The sequence below is a fragment of the Zosterops lateralis genome (genome assembly GCF_965231275.1).
Source record: "Zosterops lateralis genome assembly, chromosome: 18".
NCBI lineage: Eukaryota > Metazoa > Chordata > Aves > Passeriformes > Zosteropidae > Zosterops > Zosterops lateralis.
This window is the reverse complement of record NC_139778.1, coordinates 697,094-716,377: the sequence shown is the minus strand read 5'-3', so window position 1 is coordinate 716,377 and position 19,284 is coordinate 697,094. Positions and strand designations below refer to the sequence as shown.

Sequence of the window (19,284 nt, the reverse complement as noted above, 5' to 3'; positions counted from 1 at the left end):
AACACAACAGCCTATTCTGGGGCTGAAAAATAATTGCATCTGTGTGAACAGTAAGAGCTGTTCCATGAGAACCCTTAAAGGAAAAATGTGAACAACTTGAATCTTATCATAAATCACCTTCTGACCAAAAAAATTGAGTGGTAAGAAAACTTAACGGGAGCTGCACACGAGGTGTGTGAAAACTGTATGAAATAAGTGACATGAATAAAGAATTGGCTTTTCCCGCATGAAGAAAATTGAGTCTGGGCTGATTTGTTACAAGACTTTAAGAGGTACATTAAAATATTTGCTTTTTTTTTTTTTTTTTTTTTAGTCTGCAATATCTGCAAGGTTCTGTCCTTTTCCTGCCCACTCTGCTGCTCCCTCGCTGGCAGGGCAGGCTCTCACAGAGCTTGGCTGCGCTCCTTCATGTCCTCTGTAAAGTCCTGGAGGTCGTGGATAAACTGCTGGATCTAGGGTGGGAAAGGGAGAGGGCAGGGTCAGGGCAGGAATGGGAACAGGAGGGAGAGTCTGCCTGTCCCTCTTGGAGGGCAGATGTGCCCAAGCTATGTGACAGGACAAGAAAGCAGGTGGAGCACCAGAATGTGCCTCTGTGGGGGAATTAAACCAAACCCTGGCCATGGCTGGAGTGCACTGCTGCACCCCTGGGCTGTGCATGCCATCTCTGCATCCCTGCATCACTTGTCCCTGCACCCCTGGGTGCATGTGTCCCTGCACTCCTGCACGCCCACAGCCCTGCACCCACCCCTCCATCCTACACTCCCTCTTCCTGCACCCCCACTTCCCCAAACCTCTGTCCCTGCACCTTTGCATCCCCACAGCCCCACAGCCCTGTCCCTGCCCGTCTCCCACTCCTCCTGCCCCACAAAGCCTCACTCCCTGCTGCACCTGCTGGGAAGGGGCAGGTTCTCCTGGTGTCCCCAGCATTGCCTGTGCCCAGGCGCCTCAGAGGAGAGGGGAGGGTGTGCTGGGCCTGGGGGCTCCCCGTGGCCTCGGGAGAGCCACTGCTGCTGCTTTTCCTGGGTGGGGAGCAGGGCTGTGCTCTGCCCTTACCATGTCCAGCTGCCTGTGGCTGTCTCCAGCTGCCACCCTGGCCTGAGGCTGCAGCCGAGCGCTGGCGGCCTGGAAGAGGCTGTGGATGGCCATGGTGAGGGACTTCAGCTCCATGGCCTTCCTGGCAGCCCTGTCCTGGGCCTTGGCCCAGCGATCCTCCTGGGGACAGAGACACATCTCAGCAAAGCTGCTCCAGCACTGAGACCTGCCTTGGAGACTCCAAATTCCATCCTCACCCGGGCTGGGAAGGAGCCAGCCTTGCTCAGGTCCAGCCTGGTGTGGTGGCAGCAGATCCAGGAACCAGCCCAGCTGTTTCACAGTCCTCACCCTGGCACGTCCTCCCTGCCAGCCCCCTCAGCAGGGACGGGTCCCTGCAGCAGCACTGCCACTGTCACCTCCCAGAGCTGCTGCTGCCAGCCCTTCCTGGTGACAAACCTGCCCCACACCTGGGCTCTCACTCCTCCTGCTGCAGCCCCTGGAGGGAGAGATCAGGCATCTCCTCCCAACTCAAACTCTGCTGCTGGGCCCTGCCACAAGCCCCTGGGCTGCAGGAGGTGCCACTCCTGACTCTGCCAGGCCTTGAGAGTCCCCTGGTCCCCCCACAGCTCCTTACCCACTGGTGGATGTCACTTTGAACCTGCTCAAGGGATTCTTGGAGCTGCGCCAGGTTGTTCTTGCACTGGAGCATCTCAGCTTCCTTCTCTGCCCTGATCTGCTGCTGCAGGACCTTGCACTGCTCCAGCAGCTGCCGATGCCACCACTGGGACTGCAGCAGGTCCTTGCGTGTCCTCACCAGGGCCTTGTAGTAGGTGATGACGTCGTCGACGTCACGGAACTGCAGCAGAGGGTCCCGGGGTCAGTGACACCCTGCCTTGCCCTCCCCTCATTCCCCTGCCCTGAGCAGAGCCAAGGCCTCTCCAGCTGGAAGATCTTCTCTTCTCCATTATCCCTGCTGGTCCCTGAGCACAGGGGACACGTCATTCCCTGGGTGATGACACGCTCAGTGCCAGGCCTGGGACTGGCAGTGGCACAGGGGAAATGTCACAGCTCTGCCCCGGGGGATCTAGGATGGAACACAACAGCTCCACGTCCCCAGGCCCAGGGAAGCAGCAGAAGCACGGAGGATGCATGGAGAGATGTCCCAGCATCCTGGAGAGGAGGCCCAGCTTTCCTGACAACCGCCTGGGTCCCATTCCTGGGCAGTTTGTTTGCACGCCTCCCACATCATCAGTGTGACCTGGGGTGGTGACACCAAGGGGACCCCGTTCCCCTCAGCACCGAACTGTCTCCCTTTCTCATGATTTTTGTTTGGTTTTCTCAATCCTTCACCTGTTCTGCTTCTCCTCTCTTGGCCCTGCTTGCTGTGGCCCACCTTGGTTGCAAGGGAACCCTTCACACCCCACCTGGAGCCTCTGGGTTTGATCAAGTGTTGATTTCCCTGGCCTTGCCCCATCCCCTGTGGTTCAGACCCAGGTGAGGCCCTCCCTGAGCCACATCCAAGCTCACCTGTGAATTCTCCACCACCTCCACCAGGTACCTCTTGAACAGGGAGTACTTCAGCAATTTCTTGGAGAGTTTCTGGTGCTGTTTTCTGAGGGATTCCAGTTCCCTCCTAGCCCCCAAGAGCTCACTCTCCTTTTTGGAATTCTCCACTTTCTCCTCTTTGGCTTTCTTCAGAGCTTGGGTTCGCAGCCTTTCATTCTCCTGGCGAGGTTTTCCCAGCAGCACACACAGGAGCCAGAGAGGACGGGAGGGAAGGTGGAGCTGGGTCACTGGAGGGCACTGGGAGGAGACACCTCCAGAGAGGAGAGCCCAGCCTGAGCTCCCCCTAGACCATTCCCCCTCCCTGATCTCTCCTGCATTGTCCCTTTGGCCTGGGGGCAGCACCCAGGGTGGGACTGTGCCTTCCACACCTCCTTTACCCGGCCCTGGAGCATTGCTGGGGGTCTGCAGTGGGGCTGAGAGCCTTCCCAGGGACATCCCGGGGCAGGGACAAGCTCTTTCCTACCCAGGGTATAAATCCCTGTTGCTCACAGCTCCTGCCTCAGGAGAGGCTCGGCTGGGGATGCTGATGGAGGGGAGGCTGTGGCTGAGCAGGGGCAGTGTGCTAGGAGTGTCAGGGGTACCTTTACAGTGGTCCCCGATGTCACCACGTGGGCTTTCAGCCGGGCCCTCCTGGCGTGCAGGTCCCTCCAGTGCTCAGCAAGCGCCTCCATCCTCTCGGTGAAGGCCTGGCAGCACCGGAGCCGAGGTGACACGGCTGCCACAGCCAGAGCCACCCCCTGCCTGCTCCTGCCACCCTCCAAACCCTCCCCAGCCACGTCCCAGCACCCTCCCAGCTTCAGCTTCCTCACCTCCTCTGTCTCTTCCACGACCTTCTCCATCAGTCGCATTTCTTTCATCTTCTTCAGGAGGCAGATAAACGAGTTTGTGGAGTCCTCCTCTCTCGGCCGGAGCTCCCTGCCACACATTTCCTGAGGTTTCCCTGGATCCTGGCAGCACGCTGGGCTGCTCTGGGAGCTGAGCTGTCCCCCAGGTGTGGCCAGGACCCCCAGCCCCAGCTCAGAAACCCTCTGGCAGCGTGGCCTCCCCAGCCCTGCCCTGCAGGGACCCCCCAGCACGGCCAGGGCAGCTCCAGGGAACGGCGGGGCACAGGAGGGAAGGGATGAGGGATGGGAGAGAATGGAGGAGCCCTCACCTGAGCAGGGGCAGCAGCCTTTCCTTGTACTGCCCCCGGTAATAGGCCACGTCCTCGTGTGCCATCGCTGCTGCCACCGCCCACCCTGTCCTGTCCTGTGCCCTGTCCTGTCCCCTGTCCTGTGCCATGTCCTGCCTGGCTCTGGCAGCCCAGGGGCTGCTGCCGCACCTGCACAAGCCCTGTGGCTACTCCAGCCTGCCAGGACCGGCCCTCTGGCTCCTCTCAACCCTAGAAAGAGGTGCTATGGCTCCTCCAACCGCCCTGAGAACCACAGTGGCTGCTGCAGGTTCTCTGACAGTTCCAGAGGTTCCTCCACCCATTGTGACAGTTTCCGTAGCTACTCTCGGCTCAGTGACAGCTCCAGTGGCTTCTCCCAGCAGCGTGACCACTCCTGTGAGCCCCTTGGCATCAGGGACACTGATCACTGTGCCCAGGGCATGGAAGTTTTTCATTTGCTTCTCTTCTTTATTCATCTCTGCTTCTTCCTCTGCCCAGATTTGGCCCTTGTGCCCTGTGCTGGGCTGGGGGTCTGTCAGGGCCCCTGGCACCAGGTCCCCCTGTCCTGGTCCCCCTGTCCCCATCTGCCCCATCCCAGCAGGGCCAGGCTCCTTTCCCAAAGCCCAGCTGGGACCCAGAGCAGCCCCATCCTCAAGGAGGAGGGCTGAGCACTGCCCTGCCCAGGGCTCCTCTCCAGCTCAGGCTGAGCTTTACCCATTTGTCAAAGATCAGCTGGTTGAGTTTAATTGATTTAATTCCTTCCTCAGGAGAGGCCCTGTGAGCAAGGAGCATGAGCAGGGCACGGGGGCTGCAGCAGCAGCTTTATGGTGCTTCAATTATAAAATTGACAATTATAAATTTTCAATTTATAAATAATATTTATATTATACATATTTATAATATATTTATATTATTTTATTTAATATTATATTTATAATGACAATTATAAAATAATATAGTAAATTAGCAAAAATTTTTATATTTTAATAAATAAATTATTATTATTTAGAAATAAATCTATAAATAAATAATTAATTTATTTTATATAAATATAGTGAATTAGTGAAAATATAAAAACCTCCCAAGCTGCATTTTCAATATCACCCTTTAAGAAATACTCTAATATTGGTATAACAAATACTAAAGCTAAAATATATCAAATACATATATTTGAATATATAATAATTTATGATAGATTATATATTATACAGTTTAATAGACAATGCATAAAATATATAAAATCTATAGCATAAAAATATCCAAAGAGGCCGATTTGCTGACCTTATAAAACTTTTGCTTGATCTTTCCCAAAGCACTTCTGCAAACGGAAGAAAATGAGAGGATTTTCATTTTCATTCTCAATTCACATTGAGAATTTGAGAGATCCTAAAAACTCTCAAATTCTCAATGTTATTTAATTACACCAAGACCTGGATTTGAATGCTGCAGTTGTTTGGTGAGTTTTGAATTGAGTTTTGAATTGAGTTTTGCATTGCCCAGTGCCCAGACCTGCCGGCCGTGCCGGGGTGGCCAAAGGAGGGGCAGGAGGTCCCTGTGTGTAGAAACATCCGTGACTTACAGGGACAAGGGACTCTGCACACCTGAGATATTCTAGAATATGTGGGTTTATTGCAGGGCCGTGGGTAGAAAGGGCTTTGCCTTCAGCCACCAGCCTGGGCTGGAGGGAAGTGCCAGAGAGAGAAGGAGAGAGAGCAAGAGGGTTTGGGCTGAGGAGAGGGGAGAGAGAGAGCAAGGGGCAGGGTCAGAGTGCAGGGGGAAGAGAGCAGAGGTGAGAGCAGGGAAAGGAGAGCCAGGTCCAGAGAGAGAGAGCCAAGAGAGCCAGGTCCTGCTTACAATCCATTCTATCTCCTTTTGGGATGAATATTCTAATTTACAGTGACCAACCAATACAAGACACAAAATCCTATAGAATCTCCATACAGCCTATAGGAACTACTACATTACCATGTGTTATATTTTAAACTCTAAAAACTCCTCTTTAGACTTTTCTGTCTTGCTGCATTGACCTTTGGATCCCTCAGGCAGCAGAAGGGGATTGTTCAATCCAAAGGGATTCTCCTCCAGCTGCCCAGGCTGTTGTCTTCAGGTTATGGAGTGACTAAGGCTCGGTATCCTACAACTCAAAGTGAGCTCCCATTTCTATCTCGATTACAGGTTTCACATTTTCAGAATCTTTTGCCAAGCAATCATATTTATAAGGTTTCCCTGATGAATCTTTCCCAACAGCTGTGCCCGGGGGGCTCAGGGCCCTGCAGGAATCCCGGGCAGCTGGGGACATCTCCTGGCCGGGGATGGAGCAGCACTGCTGAAAATCCCCCACTCTTCAGCTCCTCTCCCTGGCCACTGGGACCTGAGCACTGCGCTCCACATCAAGGGAACTTGTCTGAAAGAAAAGTAGGAAAAAACCCACTTTTTTTTGCTAAAAGGGACTAAACCCCACTTGTTTAAAACCACATCTCCTTTTACCACCCTGAACACCAAAGCAGAGCCTGCCTGGTGCTCCAGGCCATGTTTTATTTCACAAGTCTGACTTTCCTCTTCAACCCCTCAAAACACACTCTGCAAACGGCATTTCCAGGTGATTCATCCTTCTATCAAATACCAGCGTCCTCTTTCCACACCTCTCCTTGTTTCTGTGCAAGATTCCTTACCAATGTGAGTGACATCCAGAAAGTCAACATTCCTGGCTGCTTTTCCCACTCCTGCCTTTGGAATTGGAGTGAAACCCTGGGAATTCTGCCCCATTGAAGCCCCTGTTCTAACAACCTGCACAGACTCTCCCAAGGAGAAAAGGGGGCAGAAGACACTGAAATTGTTATTAAAACCCAATTAAAGGCAATGTTAACTGGCCCTGCTCAAGGGGAGTCGTGCAAACAGCACAACCTTTCCCTGGAAAATTCCAGCGGCACCTTAATTGAGGCCGGAAGGGGCAGGAATTCTGTCCCCAGGCCATGGAGCGTCCTGCCCGCAGTTGTCACTTGGGATCAACCCTGAGAGCATTAAAGGCCAGCCCTGCAGCCCAGAAACAGCCTCAGAGCAGCTTTCAAAGGATGTAAAACTCACTGAGTGGTGACCAAACGTAAACCAGCTTAATTCCAGGGAAAACCTCCCAGCCCCAGGCCCTGGGACAATAAATATGTGATCAGTGGTGCAGGAAGGTTAATGAAAGGAAGGGCTGCTGGCAAGAGCAGGGCCTGGGCACCGTGGGCTGTCACATCGGGCCTGGATTAGATATGGAAAAGCAGCACAAGCCAGGCAAGTGTCACTGCCCAGCTCCATCAAACTCCAGGTGCTGATTGTTCTAATGCAGGGAAAAGCTGAGTGTCAGCTCCAGGCACATTCCAGGCTGGGCTCTGCCACCCCCAGAACCCCAAAGCTGGGCCAGGACTCTGCAAGGATTTCAGAGGGACCCCGAGCTGGGAAGGGCAGCTGAGCCCTGCAGACCCTGGGGGCTCCGTGCTGACACCAGCTCCTGCCAAGGGCTCTCCAAACTCCTCCCAAGATCCCTCCAAACTCCTTCCAAATTCCATCTAAGATCCCTCCAAATTCCTTCCAAGATCCCTTCAAGAATCTCTTCAAGTTCCTTCCAAACTCCTCCCAAGTTTCTTCCAAGATCCTTCCAAAGTCCTTCCAAACTCCTCCCAAACTCCTTCCAAGCTCTTTCCAAGCCCCTTTGCTCCAGACCCACACACAGCCCAGGCTCAGGCAAGAGAGCAAATTTGGATTTCCTGGCACAAGATCCAGGCCCTGAGTTGTCTCTGCCTGTCCCCCTGAAAACCAGACCCACGTGGAGGATTGGGAAGGAAATTCACCCCACAGAAGGGATTGGCAGAGTCCCTTTGCTGTCCATAGCTGGTTACCAGCTGAGGAGCAAGGCTGGGTTATTGTTGCCCCTTTCCTCCTCTCTCTTCTCCAGGAATTAAGTCACTGGGTGCTTTAAACACATGGAAAGAAAAAAAAAAATTATTCCAAGTCTGTGCCCAGCGTGGTTTGTGTGTTATGGGAGTTTGTGTGTTTTGGGATTGGCTTCCACCAATCCCAAAAATACCCACGTGGAGAACACTGCATTTAACTGACCCCAACAGCACAAAGGGGACACAGGGAAAGAGAGTCACTGAGCACAGACCCCACTGCAGGGAGAGAAGAGAAGATTTCACTACTATTACAGAAAACAAAACAACTCCAAATAAACAACAACAACAACAAAACAAACCCCCCAAACAAACAAACAAAAAATCCCCAATGGAAGTTTTAAGATCAGCTCAATGGAGCAGAGTTCACAGATGGCAAGTGCTGGATTCTAATCTTTCCCTACAGGGTTTTTTTGTTGTTGTAGTTCTATTTTAGATTTTATGCTCTATTTTTGGCTCAGCAACAAGCAAGAAGTTTGTCAGCCATGCTAATGGCAAAATACTGTAAAAATAAAAACCTGTTTACATTCTCCCCACAAGGCCAATGTTGTCCAAAGACATTTTCCTGCATTACAGCATTCAGGAGGCACGGGACACACGACTGCTCAGCCGTGGGTTTCTCAGCAGCATTTCTGTTATGAAAACACCTCTCTCGTTGTTGGAAACTTGTTTGGAGTAGAATCAAGCACTGCCAAATATTCCTCTTTACCTGTTAATGGATTAGAGGAAGCTGGAAAACACAGGGCACGGGACAAATGATTTTATGAAGAGGTCAGTCACCCGTGCAATGTTTCCATAAAACAAAACCTCGGAGAGTTCCAGCCCCAGAAAGGCTCCAAACAACACCAACCCCACGTTTCACTGGGGTTTGGACTCCTCAGAGGTGGCAATAGAGGACTTTGCCCTCTATAAACACAGATTGAGCAGCAACAATACTGATACCTCACCATCCTGAAAGCAGGAATTTAATCTGCACCTCCAAACACTCCAAAGCCAGAGAAAACAACGCTCTCAAATCCCACTTAGGGCAGGGCTGGGGACACGCTGGGCTGGGGACATGTCCTGCTGCTGCCCAGGAGCCCCCGGTGCCAGCAGTGCCCGGGGGGGCTCTGAGCCCCCCACCGGCCCGGGGTGGGCTCTGTCCCCTGGCCCAGGGTGGGCTCCGTCCCCCGGCCCGGCTCTCTGCACACCCGGAGATGCTCCCCCAGCCCATCAAATATTCACGGCCTTGGGCTGCGCTGCTCAGCCGGAGCCCCGCGGCCTCTACATATTTAATATTTCGCCATTAAAAACGCATGAAGAGACATTTCCTTCCGCCCCGTCCCTGATTCACGTCCACCTCCATCTCCGGAGAAGGAGAGAAGGAGATAAAGAGAAGGAGAACTCCCACTGGGAGACCCCCCTGGCCCCCGGCACAGCCCGGGGGTCTTTGCTGCCCCTCGCCGCCCCTGTCCCCGGTGTCCCCTGTCTGTCCCCGGTGTCCCCTGTCCGTCCCCGGTGTCCCCGGTGTCCCCTGTCCGTCCCCGGTGTCCCCTGTCTGCCCCCTGTCCCCCTGTCTGTCCCCGGTGTCCCCTGTCTGTCCCCGGTGTCCCCTGTCCGTCCCCGGTGTCCCCGGTGTCCCCTGTCTGTCCCCGGTGTCCCCTGTCTGTCTCCCCTGTCCCCGGTGTTGCCGTTTGATGCTCTCGCAGCCCCCGGGCCGTTTCCAGCCCCCCGGGCGGGCTCGGGCCGGGATTGGGGCAGGAATGGGGGCAGGGATGGGGGCAGGGATGGGGGCAGGGATGGGGGCCGGGATTGGGGCAGGAATGGGGGCAGGGATTGGGGCAGGGAGGGGGCAGGGATGGGGGCAGGGATGGGGGCAGGGATGGGGGCAGGGATGGGGGCAGGGATGGGGCAGGGATTGGGGCAGGGATTGGGGCAGGGATGGGGGCAGGGATGGGGGCAGGGATGGGGGCGATGCGGGCGCGGAGCTGCTCCACCCCCGCCCGTGTTTACCCCAAACAAAGCCGGGGCCGGGGCTCGCCCTCGCCTTACAAAGCCCGGCGGGGCCAGGGGGAGCCGGCAGGGCTGGGACATGCTGCAGGGGGGGCCGGGCCCGCCCCGCGCCCCCGGGGACTCGGGCCCCGGGCCAGGTGAGTGCGCCCCGCGGGGACAGGGACAGGGACAGGTGAGTGCGCCCAGCGGGGACAGGGACAGGGACAGGTGAGTGCACCCAGCGGGGACAGGGACAGGTGAGTGCACCCAGCGGGGACAGGGACAGGGGCTGGGGCTGGGACAGGGACAGGGGCAGGGCCCGGGGCGGGGGCACAGCCCAGTCCTGCCCCGAGCCCCCCGCTCGGCCCGGGCCGGGCACGGCCGGAGCCCCCGCTCAGCCCCGGGGCCGGGGGGGTCGGGCTGAGGCTCCTCGGGCAGGGCAGGGCGGGGCAGCCCCTGGGGAGAGGACCAGGGGGATTTGGGGTGCGAATGGCCCCCGATTCACCCCCGTTTGGGGTTATCCCGGCCCGGTTTCTGTGGCCAGGAGCCCCCGGGGCTGTGCTGGGCTCGGGCTGTGGCCGGGACAGGGACCCGACAGCTCCTGCCTTGGCCCAGCCCAGCCCAGCCCGGCCCGCGGCTCCTGCTGCTCCCGGGCCAGGCCGGGCTGGGCTGGAGGGGCAGAGGCAGAGCCGGACCCGGCCCGGGCCTCGGGACCCTCCCGAGGTGCCCCAAGTGCTGTCCCCGTGTCCCCTGGGCTCAGGGAGAACCATCCCTGACCCCCCAGCGACTGGGCACAGCCCCGATGTGAACACCCGAGAGTTAATGAGTGCGCTAATTGCCTTTCGCCCTGCCCGGCAATGAGTGCGCTAATTGCCTTTCCCCCTGCCCGGTAATGAGTGCGCTAATTGCCTTTCCCCCTGCCCGGTAATGAGTGCGCTAATTGCCTTTCCCCCTGCCCGGTAATGAGTGCCCAGCAGGGCTCACCCGGGGGGAACAGGCCCCGGGAAATGCCGCTCCCGGCTCTCCAGGAGCAGCTCACACTCTGCTCTCCCCTGCCAAGGAAAGGGCTCCAGGCTTCGCCCTCTCCCATCCCATCGGCTCAGGGCCCTGGGGAAGTGGGGCAGCTCCCAGCTGGGTTTCAGGGTTTCTCCTCACACCGTGGGGGGCTTTTCTCCCCTCCCAAAGCTCCAGAAGGGCTCGGACAGAGGGGAAGAGCAAAGAAACCCAGGAGGTGTCTGTGAGAGTTCAGAGCACCCTCGGGCAGGGTGAAAGGTGGTCAATAAAAGCTCTCTGTCCCGCAGAGGTGGTCGGCTCATCCCCGGTGACCATCGTGGTCACGTCCGAGGCCGACACGTGGGACGTGGACACCTCCTCGTGCCTGGGCCGCGGGCCCTTCGTGGACTGGGAGCAGCTGCCGGAGCCGCAGCCGCCGGCGCCGATCCCGCGGGACGTGCTGGACAGGCCTCTGAAGGAGCTGAAGAGGCTGGCCAGGGAAGGCTGCTGGGCCGGGAGCCACGCGGGCCGGGCCCGGCTCTACCCGCGGCTCATCCGGCAGGTCTCCTGCCGCCTGGTCGCCCCCGACGCGCCGGTCTACAGGGACGTGGCCGCCCGGCTCTTCGGGCAGCGCAGCGTGAGCTCCCACCCCCTGCCCGAGTTCCTGGAGGGCTGCCCCGTGCCCACCTACCGCCTCAACCCGCGCGGGGTGGCCGCCCTGAAGAAGATCCTCATCTGCGTGGGCGCCCTGTTCCCCGACATCACGCACGGGCCCCTGCTGCCGGCCCTGGCCGCGCTGCTGCTGCACTACAGCCGGGACGAGGCCCAGTGCTTCGAGAGCCTCTCGCGCCTCATCGCCAGCAACGCTCCCCACGCCGCCTACGTCGACCAGTCCTTCCTGGCCCACCAGGCCTCCTGCATGACCTTCGGGGACCTGGCCAACAAGCACTGCCCGGCGGCTCACAGGCTGATCGCCGGCGCCGCCGACAACGTCCTCGAGGTCTACTCGGAGTGGCTGTGGTGGCTCTTCCCCGGGCTGCCCTTCGCCTACGCCGTGCGCGTGCTGGACGTGTTCCTGCTGGAGGGCCAGAAGGTGCTCTACCGCATCGCCCTGGCCCTGCTGAAGCTCTTCAGGCTCTCGGTGGGCCCGGCGGGGCTGCAGGGCTCTGACATCAAGGCCGAGCTGCAGGCTTTCGCCGGGAACATCGCCCAGCACGTCAGCGTGGACAAACTCCTGGAGAGAGCCTTCGGCATCCGCCTCTTCTCCCGCAAGGAGATCTGGCTGCTGCAGATGGCCAACAGGAAGGCCTTGATGGAGAGGGGCATCACCGTGGTGCAGAGGAGGTGAGGAGAGCCCTGCGTGCCCCAGCTCTGGGGGCTGAGCAGGCAAAACGTGAATTCCTGTGCAGAACAGCCGGGGGGAGCTGCAGTGTGGCTGTGCTGGGCCCTCCCAGCCCCTGGGGACCCTGCCAGGGGACAGGGCACAGCCAGAGCTGAGGACCCTGTCAGGGGACAGGGCACAGCCAGAACTGGGGACAGGGCACAGCCAGGACTGGGGACCCTGTCAGGGGACAGGGCACAGCCAGGGCTGGGGACCCTGTCAGGGGACAGGGCACAGCCAGAGCCGGGGACAGGGCACAGCCAGGGCTGGGGACTCTGTCAGGGGACAGGGCACAGCCAGGGCTGGGGACCCTGTCAGGGGACAGGGCACAGCCAGGGCTGGGGACCCTGTCAGGGGACAGGGCACAGGCAGGACTGGGGATGCTGTCAGGGGACAGGGCACAGCCAGAGCCAGGGACAGGACACAGCCAGGGCTGGGGACCCTGACAGGGGACAGGGCACAGCCAGAGCCGGGGGCAGGGCACAGCCAGGGCTGGGGACCCTGTCAGGGGACAGGGCACAGCCAGAGCCGGGGACAGGGCACAGCCAGAGCTGGGGGTGTTGGCAGAGAGCTCACAGTGCAAAGAGCAGGACAGAAGCTGCTGCAGGGGCTGTGCCCCCACAAACAGAGGGGTGTCGCTATTTCGGACACATGAAGGACGAGGCAGCAGCAGAAGGTCAGGCAGGAAAGCTCTATTTTAATTTTCTGACTCCATTTTATATACACTTTGATAAGAAGGCAAAAGATTGGCTACACAGGTTTCCACCTCTTTGACCTCGTTGGTGAACATCACTACTAATCATATTGTTCCTCCCAGAGAAGAAATATGCAAACAAAATAGACAAGTTCTAAATATATACACAGTTTACATGAAGCTGCAGAGAATCTCCACTGCAGAGATTCAAACACTCGAAAGCAAGAACACTTAGGGTGACAGAGGGGCCCCAGAGCCCGGCCTGACGTCCCTCCCCTCGCAGGCCGTGCTTCCACCTGGCCGTGGACATGCAGAAGTTCAGCTCCAGCATTGTCACGGCGCAGGAGATGCGCCTGGTCTGGTCCTGGATCCCCGAGCGCTTCTCGCTCTTCCCCCCGCTGCTGCTCTTCTCCACCTCCCAGGACGGCTGCAGCCTGCAGAGGTGAGGCCTCCCCTGCCCAGGGGGGTCGGGGCTGGGGGGACACCCGGGCAGGGCTTGGTGTGGGAGAAAGGAGCAGCACAAGTGACCCGGGGCACCTCTGGGGCTGCTGGGGACCCCGCTGGGCTCGGTTCAGGGCCCTGAGTGTGGCTTAGGGGAGAGGGCAGGGGCCGGGCCAAGGCCTGGGCACTGCCCGGGCACACGGAGCCCCGTGGATGTGCCAGGCAGGGGTGTCCCCGTGTGCCACGCCGTGCCAGGCACGCTGTGAGCGGCCAGGGACAGCCAGCACAGCCTGCCCGGGGCTCCGGCTGCCCCGAGCCCACCCTTGTCCATCTCTGCAGGTTCTACACGTGCTGTGAAGGCTACGAGCCCACGGTGCTGCTCATCAAAACCACCGAGGGGGAGGTGAGCGTTTCCCAGGCAGGGCTGGGGAGGGGGACGGGCTGGGGGAGCCCACGGGCACCTCCTGGAGCACCCACGGGCTGTGTGCCCCCTGCTCTGCCCCGGCCCGGGCCTGTCCCAGCCCCCAGGACAGAACAAAGTGCACCTCTGGCCCCCAGGACACCTCAGCCAGGGCTGCTGGGGGAAACAGGAGCAGCGGGTGAGGGGGAGAGAGGCCACGAGTGAGACTTGGATTGCAAATACAGGGCAGGGGGAGCTGAGCTGGCACAGCAGGGTCGGGGCTCTATTCCCCAGGGGACAGGGCAGGATGGATGGGCACAGCAGGATTGGGGCTCTATTCCCCGGGCACAGGGCACAGCCCCTGCTCTGCTGAGCCCGGGGCTCTGTTCCCCAGGGATGGCAGGGCAGGAGGGATGGGCACAGCAGGTCGGGGCTCTATTCCCCAGTGAGGGCACAGCGGGTTCGGGGCTCTATTCCCCGGGGACAGGGCACAGCAGGATGGATGGGCACAGCAGGTTCAGGGCTCTATTCCCCAGGCACAGCGCACAGCCCCTGCCCTGCCCAGCCCGGGGCTCTGGCGGCGCTCCCGGGGCCGCTCCCGGCCCATCCCCTGAGGCTCCCTGGCTCTCCCGGCCCGTCCCCTGAGGCTCCCCGTCTCTCCCGGCCCGTCCCCTGAGGCTCCCCGTCTCTCCCGGCCCGTCCCCTGAGGCTCCCCGTCTCTCCCGGCCCGTCCCCTGAGGCTCCCCGTCTCTCCCGGCCCATCCCCTGAGGCTCCCTGTCTCTCCCGGCCCATCCCCTGAGGCTCCCTGTCTCTCCCGGCCCGTCCCCTGAGGCTCCCTGTCTCTCCCGGCCCGTCCCCTGAGGCTCCCTGTCTCTCCCGGCCCATCCCCTGAGGCTCCCCGTCTCTCCCGGCCCATCCCCTGAGGCTCCCCGTCTCTCCCGAGGTGTGCGGGGCGTTTCTCTCCTCCGACTGGAGCGAGAGGAAGAAGAGCGGGGGCGCGTCGGGCTTTTTCGGGACGGGGGAGTGCTTTGTGTTCACGGTGAGTCCCGGGCTGTGCCGGCCCGGCCCGGCCCCGGCAGCCCCTTCCCTCCCCCCCGGCCCGGGGCTCACAGGTGTGTCCCCGGCCAGGTGCGCCCCGAGGCGGAGCGCTACGAGTGGGTGCTGGTCCAGCGGCCGGAGCTGGCCAAGGCCGTGCCGCGCCCCCGGCAGCGCTCGCCTTCCCCCGCTGCCCCATCCCCGCCCGGCTCCCCCCGGCACCTGGCCGTGCCCTCGGCGCACGGGAGAGGCCGCCTGTCCCCGTTCCTGGCCGTCAGGCACTTCCTGCTGCCCTCCAAAACCGCCTCCATGTTCATGGCCGGCTCCCGGGACGGCATCGTCATCGGTAAGGGGATCGATATCGGGATCGATATCGGGAACGGGGGATCGATATCGGGATCGATATCGGGAATGGGGGATCGATATCGGTAATGGGGGATCGATATCGGGAACGGGGGATCGATATCGGGATCGATATCGGGAATGGGGGATCGATATCGGGAATGGGGGATCGATATCGGGAATGGGGGATCGATATCGGTAATGGGGATTGATATCGATATCGGTATGGGGGATCGATATCGGGAACGGGGGATCGATATCGGTAATGGGGATCGATATTGGTAATGGGGATCGATATCGGGATCGATATCGGCAATGGGGATCGATATCGGGAACGGGATCAGGAACGGGGGATCGATATCGGGAATGGGGATTGATATGGGGGGATCGATATCGGGAACGGGATCGATATCGATATGGGGATCGATATTGGTAATGGGGATCGATATCGGTATGGGGATGGATATCGGGAATGGGGATCGATATCGGGATCGATATCGGTATGGGGGGATCGATATTGGTAATGGGGGATGGATATCGGGAATGGGGATCGATATCGGTAATGGGGATCGATATGGGTAACGGGATCAATATCGATAAGGGGGGGATGGTTATGGATAAGGGGGGATGGTTATCGATAAGGGATGACCGCTATCGGTGGATGGATCACCATCGATAGGGCAGATCGATAAGCAGTGGCCACTGTTGGGGACCCCTCCGAGAACAGCCCGAGACCCTCCCAGCGCCCCCGGGCCGGGACAAGGGACAGGGGACAGGGGACAAGAGACAAGGGACAGGGCACAGGGGACAGGGGACAAGGGACAGGGGACAGGGGACAAGGCCGGGGGCAGCCGGGCCCGACCCCCGCTCGCCCGCAGGTGGAGGCGGAGGCCAAGCGCTGGCCCTGGACTCGAACCTGCTCTGGGGCCGCACGGAGCGCTGTGAGACCTTCGCCAACCCCCCGCTCTGCCGGGAGAACTTCCAGCTGCAGCTCCTGGAGGTGTGGGGCTTCCAACGGGCCTAGAGCCCTGGGGACAGCCCGGGGACATGGGGACAGCCCTGGGGACATGAGGACAGCCTGGGGACAGCCCTGGGGACATGGGGACATGGGGACAGCCTGGGGACAGCCAGCCCTGGGGACATGGGGACAGACATGGGGACAGCCTGGGGACGTGGGGACAGCCCTGGGGACAGCCAGCCCTGGGGACAGCCCCGGGGACAGCCCCGGGGACAGCCTTGGGACATGGGGACAGCCCTGGGGACAGCCCTGGGGACAGCTCTGGGGACAGCCAGCCCTGGGGATATGGGGACAGCCCTGGGGACAGCCCTGGGGACAGCCCTGGGGACAGACAGCCCTGGGGACAGACAACCCTGGGACAGCCCCGGGCACAGCCCCCCCCCTGGGGACATCCCAGGTCCCCTCCCGCAGTGTCTGTCTGTCCCCACCCGCCCGGTCTGTCCCAGTTTGGGGTCTGGAGTTTCTCACCCCCCCTGGCCCGGCTGCAGCCTGGGGCTCAGCAAACCACTGACACACGGGCAGATTCTCGGGGAATTCTGAGCCCGGGCAAACACCAACCCCGAGCTCCGGAGCGCGGCAGAAACACTCCCAGATTCCCAAGGGCAGCACAGCCCTTGAGCCATCCCGGGGTTGTGCAGCCTCCGGGGGCCCCCAGGACTGCCCGGGACCCACCAGACTCCTCTTGGCCCTGGCTGGAGGTGCTGCCTGCAGTTTGTGGGGTGCCCGAGCTTTGCCGAGCCTTTGCCACGCTGAAGGGAACTCTGAAAGTGATCCTTTCTTCTTGCCCCTTATTCCGTTGCTGAATAAAGTTCAAAACTCTTGGAGAATTAAAAAAAAAAAATCCATCACAAAGACACGGTGGGGGAGCAGCGGGGCTGGGAGGTGGAGGGGATGTGTGATGGGGAATAAAGAGGTCTGTATGTCCTGCTCTCACTTCCTTGCAGAGGGTCGGCACCGCAAACCCTCACCCCACCCATGGCCACACAGCACCCCAGCTCCTCCTGTCACATCCCCACCTTAGCTCCTCACCCTACAGCCCCCCAGACCCCCAGACCCTCACCCTACAGCCTTACAGCACCCCGACCCCTCACCCTGTGTCCCCACAGCCCTTCATCCTGTGTCCCCAGGGCACCCCAGACCCTCACCCTGTGTCCCCACAGCCCCCCAGACCCTCACCCTACAGCCCCACAGCACCCCGACCCCTCACCCTGTGTCCCCACAGCCCTTCATCCTGTGTCCCCAGGGCACCCCAGACCCTCACCCTACAGCCCCAGGGCACCCCAGACCCTCACCCTACAACCCCAGGGCACCCCAGACCCTCACCCTACAGCCCCAGGGCAGCCCAGTTCCTCACCCTACAGCCTTACAGCACCCCAACCCCTCACCCTGTGTCCCCAGGGCACCCCAGCCCCTCACCCTACAGCCCCACTGCCCCCCAGACCCTCACCCCACAGCCCCCCAGCCCCTCACCCTACAGCCCCAGGGCAGCCCAGCCGTGTCACCCTTAGCCCATCTGCCTTGACCACTGAAGTCCAAGGAAACTCCATCTCCTCTGAAAGGAGCTGGGATATCCATCAGCTCCTCCCCTTGGGGCATTTCTGCTCCGTGCCCACACCAAGTGTTCTCAGGGCAGCACAGGGACCCTCCTGGCTCACTGCTGTTCCCTGGGCAGGATTTGGGGCTCCCCTGGAACATGGAGCAGCCCAGGAGTGGCTCTGGACAATGGGGAATTATTGATGGGACAATCCCATCCTGCAGGTCTGGCCCATCCCATGTCCCACCGGAGGTGAGGGACAATTGGCCGCTGACTTGTAACAGAAATTGCTACAAAAACCACATTTTGTGGCGGTTAGAGCTGATTTCCCTGGGGATCTGCCGGGGGCTGGGGATGCCCTTGTCCTCCTGAGGGCTGGGCTTGGCAATTCCTGCACTTTCACAGGAGAGGGGCAGTGCAGAGGTTCTGCCTTGGCCCTCAGTGCAGTTACACTGTAACAGAAAACGGCTCAAAGTGTCCCAAAGCTCCCCTCCTCATCCCAGAACTGCCTCCCACAGGGGCTGTCTCTGGGAAAGGAAATGTCCACGGAGAGTTTGGGGTGAAGGGAGAGAGGAGGAGACACATGGGGTGGAAATAACAGGCAGTGCCTCCAACCTCCTCCTGCTGCTTCCTCAAGCAGACGTTTCTGTCCCAAGGCAGGATTCTGGAGCAGACAGATGCTCACCTTTCCTTCCCTCTCCTCTCCCTTCTCCTCTCCCCGGCCTCTTCCCTCACTCTCACCAAATGCAGCTTCCAGAGCCTTGAAACGGGAAATCCATCAAGCCCAGGGAGAAGGTCCTGGTACATTTTTCTCTCCCATCACTGTCAGATCCATTTCCATCCTTCCCGTTTCCCTTTCCCAGCTCCCTGCAGTGATTCCCCTCCCACCCACCTGCTGCACACACAAACAATTCCTTGTCACCACACTGCCACCAGCTCCTGGTGGAACTCACATCTGACATCTCATGGCAGAAATTTCCAGCTGTGGCAGAGCCTTCAGTGCCACCCCAGGAGGGGTTTTGCAGATGTTTTATTCCCAGTCAAACACACAGCGTTTATCAAAACAAACGTGTTTCCATCTTTGTTTTTGCACAGTTTAGTCCCTGGAATTGCTAACCCTGGGAGAAGGGTTGATTTTGTTTCTCCCCTGCAGAGCTGGGTGATCCCACGAGGCATCTTTGGACTTTTTCTTGGAAATGCAGCAGAACTGGGACTCGTATGGAAAATTCCCCCTTTGGTGCCCTGCAGGGCAGAGCTGCCCTGGGCTCAGCAGGGGATTTGGGGATGGGCACTGCCATCCCAAGAGGGAATTTCCCCTCCCTGAGGGGAGCGGGCCATGCAGCCACCCTGGCCTGTCCCTCCCTCCCTCCATTGGGGGATTGCTTTCAGCACTTTGTTGTGATTTATCTGAAAATACAATCCCGGAATGGTTTGGGTCGGAGAGGACCTCAAAGGTCACCCAGTGCCACCCCTGCCGTGGGCAGGGACACCTTCCACCACCCCAGGCTGCCCCAGGCCCAGCACCCAGCCCGGCCTTGGGCACTGCCAGGGATCCAGGGGCATCCCAAAGAAGAGTTTTAGTGAACAAACATCACCCTTTATCCCTAAAACCTTGTTCACACTGGGAATGATGAGCCCCTGGCTCCCCATGAAACTCCAAACCTGGAACCCACGGCCCCCCCCTGGGAGGAGTTTATCTCTAAAGAAAGGGTTTAGATCTGCTGGGGGAGGGGAAGATGTTTATTGAAAATAAGTCGGGTCAACCTTAAAGAAGCTCCTCCTTTAGATATGGGA

The 19,284-nt window shown here is 59.4% G+C and overlaps 2 protein-coding genes and 1 long non-coding RNA gene across 4 annotated transcripts; 1 reads left to right on the top strand and 2 right to left on the bottom strand.

Annotated features, from left to right (window-relative positions):
- Positions 1-383: 383 nt before the first annotated feature.
- CCDC42 (coiled-coil domain containing 42) lies at positions 384-3,816 on the bottom strand (the record flags this gene model as incomplete). The annotated part of the gene is made up of 6 exons (XM_083874703.1): positions 384-452; positions 1,054-1,212; positions 1,667-1,888; positions 2,560-2,757; positions 3,180-3,513; positions 3,752-3,816. The coding sequence occupies 6 exons, from the start codon at positions 3,814-3,816 to the stop codon at positions 384-386; spliced, it is 1,047 nt and encodes a 348-aa protein (XP_083730829.1).
- A 5,907-nt stretch (positions 3,817-9,723) lies between these two features.
- On the top strand, positions 9,724-16,214 carry LOC310916963 (TBC1 domain family member 24-like). Of its 2 annotated transcripts, XM_083874875.1 has the most exons (9): positions 9,724-9,809; positions 10,953-11,988; positions 13,003-13,161; positions 13,500-13,563; positions 14,505-14,600; positions 14,690-14,942; positions 15,817-15,975; positions 16,038-16,071; positions 16,182-16,214. In XM_083874875.1, exons 1-7 carry the CDS (start codon positions 9,752-9,754, stop codon positions 15,960-15,962), a joined length of 1,812 nt encoding a protein of 603 aa, XP_083731001.1. In that variant the 5' UTR covers positions 9,724-9,751; the 3' UTR covers positions 15,963-15,975; positions 16,038-16,071; positions 16,182-16,214. The 2 variants fall into 2 exon arrangements, with proteins under 2 accessions (XP_083731001.1, XP_083731000.1); XM_083874874.1 differs by lacking the exons at positions 16,038-16,071; positions 16,182-16,214 and having other exon boundaries at positions 15,817-15,996.
- Positions 15,862-16,302, bottom strand: LOC310916965. The gene is made up of 3 exons (XR_014591374.1): positions 16,277-16,302; positions 16,064-16,102; positions 15,862-15,966 (listed from the first exon to the last, which is right to left on the bottom strand). It is a non-coding gene; the product is annotated as an uncharacterized lncRNA (long non-coding RNA).
- Positions 16,303-19,284: the final 2,982 nt, after the last annotated feature.